General features: G+C 45.9%; 1 protein-coding gene across 1 annotated transcript; it reads left to right on the top strand.

Annotated features, from left to right (window-relative positions):
* Positions 1 to 1,522: 1,522 nt before the first annotated feature.
* LOC116520602 (GTPase IMAP family member 9-like) lies at positions 1,523 to 3,036 on the top strand. The gene is made up of 2 exons (XM_032234873.1): positions 1,523 to 1,573; positions 1,700 to 3,036. Exon 2 carries the CDS (start codon positions 1,795 to 1,797, stop codon positions 2,287 to 2,289), a length of 495 nt encoding a protein of 164 aa, XP_032090764.1. The 5' UTR covers positions 1,523 to 1,573; positions 1,700 to 1,794; the 3' UTR covers positions 2,290 to 3,036.
* Positions 3,037 to 9,743: the final 6,707 nt, after the last annotated feature.

Genomic DNA, 9,743 nt, shown 5'->3' with positions numbered 1-9,743 from the left:
TCAGCTGTAAGGCTGCTCAGCTGTTAGGCGCAGTGGAGGCTGAAATTAGCCTTCGGGAGCGATGTTTTTTTGAAATTCCGTCCGGTCCTTCAATTCTGGAGGTCTTAAACTCACCCAGAGGCTCTTTCTGGAAACTTTGTGGACCGTTTGGAAGGCTACTCAGTACTTTTTCGCCAGATTACAGAGAGCGAAAAAAGCCCGGCAGCCATTCCAAACCCGCACATGCGCATCTTGAAGGGGGTTCAAGAAAGAGCCCCAACCCCAAAGACCTCCCATCCCCCATAACGGATTGAATTCAGAGTAGACCACTTGGAGGACTTGTTGGGAGGCCAAGGAGAGGGTGGTCGGAGAAGGGGGGAAAGCGGGGTACCTAGAGGAAGACAATCTGGAGCTGCTTAGGACCAGCTAAAGCGGCAGACAACAGGGGCCCTTTGAGCATGGAGCTGGCTGTGTGGAGCTGCCAGCAACTTTGGACATCAACCCCACCATTCCTGATACTCCCAAGAATTGAAGGGCTGCATAAAAAGGGGGGGGGTGCGCATAGGTTATTCTTGTGGCCACAATTATATGTAGGCTCAAATGCCATATAGATTTACTCATGTTTTCTGGTTTTATGCTTAGTAAAAAAGTCTCGGGTTTCCATTCCATGCTTGCCCCAGTAACCTCTTTTAGCCAGTTTTGAATCCTTCTCCAGTATTTCGTGGCCTCAGTACAAGACCACCAAATATGGTAGAATGTGCCATCCCTTCTTCCACATTTCCAACACAGTGGAGATAACCCAGGAAACATTTTGGCTAACCTCGTTGGGGGGAAATGCCATCTATAAACCATCTTGTATATGTTTTCTTTAAACGCTGTAGATATCGTGAGTTTACTAGTCTTACTCCATAGATCCCACCATTTGCCCATTTCAATCTCATAACCAAAATTTCTCTCCCATGTTATTAGAAGGCTTTTATCCATCTCTTCTTTAGCATCTTGACAGGTCAAAAATTGATAAATCTTTGACAACATTTTCTTATCTCCGCTGAACAAAATCTTATCTATCCCCTGAGGGTTTGGGTAGATCCCAAACCGTACCTTATCACTTTTAAAGCTATTTCTAATCTGTAAATATTCCCACCATTCCAGATTCCTGCCCTGCTGCTCTAATTCCATCTTTGTTTTCATGTTGTCATCTTCTGTCATAATGTCTTTATATATTATGTTTCTTGTACATTAAATACACTGGGATGCGTTAAGGCCTCCAACGGTGCCAACCAGCATGGAACCCCTAAGATAGTACTTTTTCCTCATCTTTTCCCACACCCCCATCAAAATCTTCCGAATATAATGTCCCATGAAGTACCTATGGGGGGGTATCTCTTTCTTACCAGAGGGAGGCGTGCCATCCCTGGGGGAGGTCATGTCCCTCTATAGCCAATAGGCGCCTTCTACTCAACGTAGAAAGGGAGTTTTTGTCAACCTCCCTGCAAGGCAGCCTCTCCTTTGGCTGATTCTGTTTCTCTTTTCATGCAGAAATCCCGGGTTTTGTGCGGTGCGACTTGTCCGGAAAAGACTATAAGCATCCCAGGTAAAGTCTTGGGCCCTGGGGGTTTGGTGGGGTGGAAGTTACTGTCCTGAGTGGAGGGAGAGGCTATGATAGCCATATGCTGTTGACCGTGTCCCCTTCTTCTCTCCTCTCCCCTTTGGGTTGCAGGGCCTGAACGGAGGATCGTCCTGGTGGGCAGAAGCGGAAATGGGAAAAGTGCAACAGGAAACACAATTCTGGGAAGAAAAGTCTTTAAGCTTAGGATGTCATTTTGGTCAACAACAGAAATATGCCAAAAGGAGGAAGCACAGTTGAATGGCAGGAAGGTTGTGGTTGTTGATACGCCTGGCTTTTTCCCTACCATAGGTCTACAGAAGGACATTGTTGCAGAAGTGAGCAAGGGCGTGAAGTTTTGCTCCCCGGGTCCCCACGTCATTCTGCATGTGATGCCTCTTAGTTATTTCATCCGGAAGGAGATGGAGGTGATTCAGCTCATCAAAGAGGTTTTTGGCTTTAAAGCCAAGAATTACATAATCCTCTTGTTCACCCACAAAGATCACCTGAAAGGTCGATCTCTAGAACAATTTATATCTGCCAAAGCTGAAGACCTGAAGGAATACATTGCTGAATGTGGGAACCGGATGCTGGCTTTCAACAACGAGGCCGAAGAGGAAGAACGAGAGGCTCAGGTGGCCAAACTGATGGCCATGATTGATGATCTGGCGGAAAGGAACAGAAATGCTCCTTCTTATACATAAGACATGATGAAAGCCAACAAAAGACACAACCTCTGTTTGTTTCCCTTTCCATCAGAGACCAAAATGACTCTCTAATTAAGAGACTGCTCCCAGCTCTGCCATAGGCCTCAGCTCTTCTGTTTGGTGTTCTAATCCAGCCCTCGCCATGTGACCTCTGAAGAACCCAAGTCAGAGATAGATAGCTGAGTCCTCCTCAGCCAATTCCTTCTCTCAGGAACCCATTTTCTCCTCTCGGATGACAGGACTTCCTTCAAGTGCATTGGAAGATCCAGTCCCCCCGCCCCAAATCAACAGGCCCCACAGTCTAATTCTCTACCACCCGGACAACTGTCCCTTTGGAAACACAGACTCTTTGGGGCTTCTCCATCTGTCAGTCTTTCAAGGTCGACCAGGCCGGGAAGCCAATAACACGAGGAATATTAGAGTTTCACTTCATTGATATGGGTTATAGTAGCAGAATCTGGAAAGCATCATCCCTTTGCTCCCTTTGGCACCAAAGAGCATCAAGGCAGGGCAGCCCTGAGGTTCTTTCCCACACTTACCTGTTTTCCTGTGGTTAATCCGTGTTTTCTTAACAGTTGCCACAATTTTTCTGCAAGGCTGTTTCTATAATCCTCTACGCCAGGAGTCCCCAACTCACAGGCTTTGGACCGGGAGTTGTCCATGGCCCACCAGGAACTGGGCTACGCAACTTAGCAGAGCTTCATCTGTGTACACGTAGGACCCAGGAAGTGTATGAAACTGGCAATAGCAATAGCAATAGCAATAGTAGTTAGACTTATATACCGCTTCACAGGGCTTTCAGCCCTCTCTAAGCGGTTTACAGAGTCAGCATATCGCCCCCACAGTCTGGGTCCTCATTTCACCCACCTCGGAAGGATGGAAGGCTGAGTCAACCTTGAGCCGGTGAGATTTGAACAGGCAAACTGCAGAACTACAGTTAGCTGAAGTAGTCTGCAGTGCTGCACTCTAACCACTGCACCACCTCGGCTCTACCCCCCCCCCCCGCATCCATGGGAAAACCAGCCTCCATGGAACTGCTCCATGGAACTCATGGCCACTGTCCTATACAACCTTCCAGGGAGAAAACCTGGATTCAGGGTGCGTGCGTCCGTGTGTGTGTGAAAGAGAGGGAGAGAGATACAGTAGATAGAGAGATATTTGTTTTAAACTGAGATCTTATTAAATCTCATCCTATTTTTTAAGAAAACAAGCTGTGTTTTTTGGGGGGGAGGGTGTCACAATTACTAATGAAGCTGAACCTAACCCTAAACCTAACCCTAACCAGCTGTGTGCCACAATGTGATGAAAATCAGAGGGGAAGAAAGGGAGGTGGTCCAATCATCTTGGAGAAGGAGGATACTCCAAGGGTGGGTCAGAATTCAAGGTCTCCCCCAAAGCTTTTCACGCTGAGTCCTCCCCATCTCTTAGCGTCCTTCAACTCCACTCCAGATGCTTCTCTTCACTGAGTCTCTTCGGGTCTCCTGGTCAGTCAAGAGGAAGAAGGACACGTGTCCAGCAGCCACATTTGCAGCAGGAAGTTCAGGTCTGTCTCCCGAACAAATTTGGGAAGGACGATGCTCCACCCGGTTCCCACTGGGGATGAAGGAGAACATGTTGTTTGGCCATTCCTCTTCCATTCCTTCTCCCGTTCCTCTCCCAATGTGGACACCTCCCCTCTTTTGGGTCCTTAAGAGAAGCGCTCCAGGGAGAGGGAGGAGCCAATGTCATGACAACACATCGCACGGACTCGACAGTCCGAGTCCGCCAATGAAACTTTTGTCCATGGACGGGCCGGTAGGGCCTAAATCATCCCGAAGAGATAGTGACAGGGAAGCCAACACCTTGCTGGTCACAGGGACACCACAAAGTCCCTGATTGACCAAAGGGTAGTGCTTCCAACCGAAGACAAACAGGCAGCCCCCAGGCTGACATAGTTGGAGACAGCTCCCGAAGGAAAAGACGAAGCAAAAGCGTTCCATTTGGTGAGGTTTTTTTTCCTTTTTTTACTTTCAGAAGATTGCATTAAGAAACTTTTCTTTAAAAAATAATAATAATAACTAGTCCTCAAAGTAAGAATAAAGCGGCGAATTTAATACTTATTGGACTGCTACTAGAAAGTTTCCTGCTCTGGTTTGTAACAATGTTTTGTGGATTGAAGTAATTGCAAAATTTCCTGTTTCCCTGTTTGAAGTCTATGGACTGATCTTTTTTTCCCTATTTTTTTTTTTTACTACCCTAATTTTTTCTGTTGGCTTAAATTAAATTTCTTCTCTTATTTCAAGAAATTTTTCCTTCTATTGGTTAAAATTATATTAAAGATATCTAAGGAAAAAGCATAAAAAAATAATAATTGAATAATTATTGAATCTGCCACTTGGAAGCCAAAGCCTGAACTTTGTTTTTCTTTGGACACAATGTATCCTTTGTTCTGCTTCATTTGGCTTTACTGATCTTGCAACGGAAGGGTTTGGAATTTCCTTATAAAACCTGATAAAGACTTAAAAGCACGAAACCTGTTTTGTTAGTGCTCCTGGAAAACATTTTGGCAAGAGAAGGAAAAGACAAGAAAGAGATAAGAACCCTTCTACTTCCAAAACTTTGAAAGAACTTGTGTTTAAGATTTAAAATAAATACAAACATATCCCCTAAAATTTTGACAGGCTAGAGTGGCAGATTCCTTTTCCTATTTTCTTTTTCTTTATATTCCTTTACATTTTGAAAAATTGATCAATATTCAGAGGAAGAAAACCTAATAATCCAAAACATCTTGGCTGGACTTCAAAACATTTCAGAAGGACTTGAGAGATTTGACAAGAAATGGGGTGCTACAGTAAAAGAGGAAGAGGTTGGAGCCCCAGAGACCAAAGAAGAGAATGGAAATATAGAAAACAAAGATAAGACGTCAGATGAACCCATTAATGGAGTAAATACAAGTGAAAGCGAAAAGAAGGGAAGCTGGAAAAGTGTTTTTGACAACTTGGAGCCTTTCCTCCAACTTCAAGATGCAGGAGGGGGAAAAAAGAGTGAAAAGGATGGAATTAAGAAGACAAATATATCCAGAAATAAGTTTGATAATCAAAGCTAAGCCCACGTCAATAACAATTAAAGAGCAACGAAATTACATGAGAGATCCTTTAAGCTACAGGGTGCAGAGAGAAGTTTTAAACTCTGAAAAGATGCCAATATGAGAATCGACATAACTGCTGGCAAGAGAGAAAGGACTATTTTGCTACTGGAAAGACACTGGTTGATAATGCCAGTTGATGATAAAAAATTAGCTAATTTTTGATGATTAATAAGTAGGGATTTTAGTATTTTGTAGACCCTTATAGATTATCATTGAATGTTTATTCGTTAACATATAATTTACCATGATATTAACAATGAAATTATAACCTTAATTAGGATAAACAACCGGGCCGCAAATTGTAATTGAGATTTGGTGAAAAGACTTTTAAACCTTATAAATTTGTGTTTAAATCCTGTTATGAAGGTATAATAATTTGGATTAGAATGAGAGGTGACGTGATATAAATAGCAAACAATTGTTTTTTTTCTGCTTTCTTTTAACTATAATAACAAAAGGGAATGTTAATGTATACTTTGGTGATTATCAACTAGAAATATCAACATTTTTTAGATTGTCTTAGATTTTAAATGGTCATTTTGTTAACACATATTAATAGATTGTTGTTTAGAGATTGTTGTTGTTTTTCTGCCTGTGGAGAGGAGAGGTGAGAAAAATAGTAAATAACCTCTAGTTAACTATAACAATAATAAAGATATGTTAGGGAGAGGAAATGTTAGATGTCCTATTAATTGGCTTTTTTCTTAGAATATGTTATAAAGATATAAAGATATGGCAGATTGATTGAGACTGGAGGAAGAAAAAAAATGCCAGCAGGTGGCTGTGTTTTTGAAATCTTAATTAAATGAAAATGGTGGTATGGTGATAGTAAATGTTACATTTTCTATAAATACTGGGGCGCGATCTGTTCGTATTGGAATCGCTGTCACCTTACTTATGTATAATAAATTCCATCTTACTGGCTATTCCATGGCTCCTGTGATCCCTGCTGCCGGCCAATCCACACCTCCGTGAAAGCCATCAGCGAGCCGCGAGCCGACCTTCAAGCCAGGACTGTAAAAACTTAATGGGGTTTGTTGGGCATGCGCAGTACGGGAGGGGGGGAAAATTTAAATAGTGTTGTAGATGGGTTTGCAGGGATCACAGGAGCCATGGAATAGCCAGTAAGATGGAATTTATTATACATAAGTAAGGTGACAGCGATTCCAATACGAACAGATCGCGCCCCAGTATTTATAGAAAATGTAACAACTTAATAACCAATCAGGGGCCTGGTACTGCACAGCAACGGCTGATGCAGTACCTGGCCAATCAGGGGAGATTAGATGTTTCATGGAGGCTAGCAACAGCCTCTAATGCCTCTAGGCCAATTAGGGCTCAGCAGGAAGGTTGCTGGCCCTTTTTCATGTATCTGAATACACAACACCCCTTCCCCCCAGATCTGTTGATGGGGGGGGGGTGGACCCAAAAATTCCCAACTAGCAACTTTGAAAATTCCAGAACATTGTAAACTTACATTTGCATTTTCCCCAGGTTATGTGCATCTTTTATTAACATTTCAAGCAGCTCCCCCATTTTATTAATTCATCTCAAGCAGTTCCTTGAATGTTACAAATACATGTGTGTGTGTGGTTCACTTAAGAGCAATTCTGCTCTGACATTAGAAGAAACCTGGGAGCATCCTGGGATTTACTTTATTCACATTTCTATTTCTCCTTCCCTCCAGTTAATTATATTCTAACTTCTCATTTTATTCTTCCACCAGCTAAGTACACATTTTTTATTAGCTCATTTTTTTACAAGTTTCTCACATTTCTCCCTTTCCCTCCAGTTGCTTTAATCACATTTTATTTTATTTAAATTTTCCCCCCCTCCCGTACTGCGCATGCCCAACAAACCCCATTAAGTTTTTACAGTCCTGGCTTGAAGGTCGGCTCGCGGCTCGCTGATGGCTTTCACGGAGGTGTGGATTGGCCGGCAGCATGGAGATCGGTGAGGCAGGCAGGTCGGGAGGGAATGACAGCTTTGGCCGGAGGAGAGGCACAGCGGCAGGCTCGGGGAGGCCGTGAAGACCGGCGCGGAGGCATGGGGCCCTTCTGGGGGGGGGGCGCGGAGGCCATGGGAGGCCGTAGAGGCATCGGGGAGACCGAGGAGGTTGGCGCGGAGGCCGTGGAGGCGTCGCTGGGACGAGCGGTGAGGCGCGGAGGCCGTGGAGGCGCGTGCGGAGGCCGTGGAGGCGGGTGCGGAGGCCGTGGAGGCGTCGGGAGGCCGAGGAGGCAGGCTCCTCCTTTCCCTTCGGTGGGGCGCGAAGCGGAGGCCGTAGAGACATCGGGAGGCCGAGGAAAGCGACCTCAATTCGGTGCGTGTCCGCAGTTTGAGGGACATCGATCTATTGGCGCGCCAGGAGTTTGAGAGTCGCAGACAGCGTTTTGCAGGCAGACTTCGTGAGAAGGCAGGCAGTTCTTTTGAAGGCAACGAGGCTTTACTTTTTGCAGGCTGGCTGGTGGGCAGCCTTAGCAGCAGAGAGGCAGGCAGACTTCGCAGGCAGGCTGAGTTGCCGGATCGCGACGCAGTTTGGCGATCGGCACGGCTGGCTGGCTCCGTGAAGTGCACAGACCACCCAACGACCTCGGGCCCAAACAGTACCAGCTGAGATTGGCTTCCGCAGAGGTTGAAGCTTCTCTTGCTGGACTCTCCTTCAGCTGGGCGCATGCTGGCCGTGGGTTCTGGCGGGTCCTTCACGGGCTCTTCACGGTTGAGCCTCACGGTCTGTTGCTCGTCCTTGCGCATCGGCAGCTCTCTGTCCCACGGGCAGAGACCGTGCCAGATCGATGCCAAGTTGGCGTAGACGCCAGCAGACTCCAACGGGGGAGGCTTGGTAGCCTCTGGAGTTGTGCGAAGTAGAGGTTGCTGCGACTGGCTATTTCTTCTCGTTCCAGGCTCCGTGGGAATCGCAGATCCCACCTTCGTCGCCAGTGTTGTAGATGGGTTTGCAGGGATCACAGGAGCCATGGAATAGCCAGTAAGATGGAATTTATTATACATAAGTAAGGTGACAGCGATTCCAATACGAACAGATCGCGCCCCAGTATTTATAGAAAATGTAACAATAACCAATCAGGGGCCTGGTACTGCACAGCAACGGCTGATGCAGTACCTGGCCAATCAGGGGAGATTAGATGTTTCATGGAGGCTAGCAACAGCCTCTAATGCCTCTAGGCCAATTAGGGCTCAGCAGGAAGGTTGCTGGCCCTTTTTCATGTATCTGAATACACAACAGTAAAATACGTAAATTTTTAACATATCAATTTAAACTGAATGGAATATATGTGATTGTGGAAGGAACGCACGAAATGTACTTGTGACCAATGGATACGCTTTCTACAAGATGTAATGAAAGATAATTCTTTTTTTTGTGCTTTTTCTGTAATAAAACCAATAAAAAAAATTCAAAAAAAGAGAGAAGTGCTCCACTCTCCCAGACATCTGAGCAGCTGGGTCACGTCTCCGGGTGACCCCAGAGCTTCCTTCTGACACCCAATAACCCAAGGCTTTGCTTGCATTTGATTTCCATGGGGTGGGGGTGGGGGTGTTGGACTATTTTCTGGAGCCCCTACCAAAGGAAATTGAAACTTACCTCAGCTGAGCCCTGTACCCACCCTCCACTCCTAAATGTGCAAACGTCACTCTGTCTCCGCCCGATCCCCTAAATTCTAGTTCAGGCTAGTGGTGGGATTCAAATAATTTAACAACCGGTTCTCTGTCCTAATGATTTCTTCCAACAACTAGTTTATCAAACTGCTCCGAGAGTTTTACAACCGGTTCTGCCAAACTGGTGCGAACCGGCTGAATCTCACCACTGGTGGAGGCTCTACAGAAAGCCTGCGATGGGTCTGTAAACCACTCCGTTCTCATCTGAGTTTCTTTCCAAGAGACGGAACCCCCAAATCAGGAAGGGGGGAGAACAACAATGAAAAAAAAACCTCCTTGAGAATTGGAGATGCAAATGAGGACCCTCCAACCTGTGGGGTTTGAGAGCCCTAATCCCAGCTGGCTACAAGGCCCAACCGAATCCAGGAGCCCAGGAAGTGGAGATTCCCTTCTGGAGCCATCCCACAGCTCCAACTTTAGCAGGCCCTGAATCTCATCTCCAGGTGTTTCCCAGGGATATGGGCCAGGATGGGTGTGGGGAGGGCAGCTCATAACAGACTCCCGTACCATCACCTGGCCAGGCCAGCAGCACCCACCAAATCCAGGATCCCAGGCCCAGACATTCTCTTCTGGGGCCGCACCACAGCTCTCTCTTTTGGGGTCTCCAATGTTAGTGGGCCCTGAATCCCCTCACTACGTGTATCCTGGGGAT

The sequence above is a fragment of the Thamnophis elegans genome, chromosome Z (genome assembly GCF_009769535.1).
Source record: "Thamnophis elegans isolate rThaEle1 chromosome Z, rThaEle1.pri, whole genome shotgun sequence".
Taxonomy (NCBI): Eukaryota; Metazoa; Chordata; class Lepidosauria; order Squamata; family Colubridae; genus Thamnophis; species Thamnophis elegans.
This window is presented reverse-complemented; position numbering and strand designations above follow the sequence as displayed.

What these genes read in the sequence shown, in the direction of transcription:
- LOC116520602 (XM_032234873.1), top strand. Translation starts at nt 1,795, where the DNA reads ATGTCATTTTGGTCAACAACAGAAATATGCCAAAAGGAGGAAGCACAG.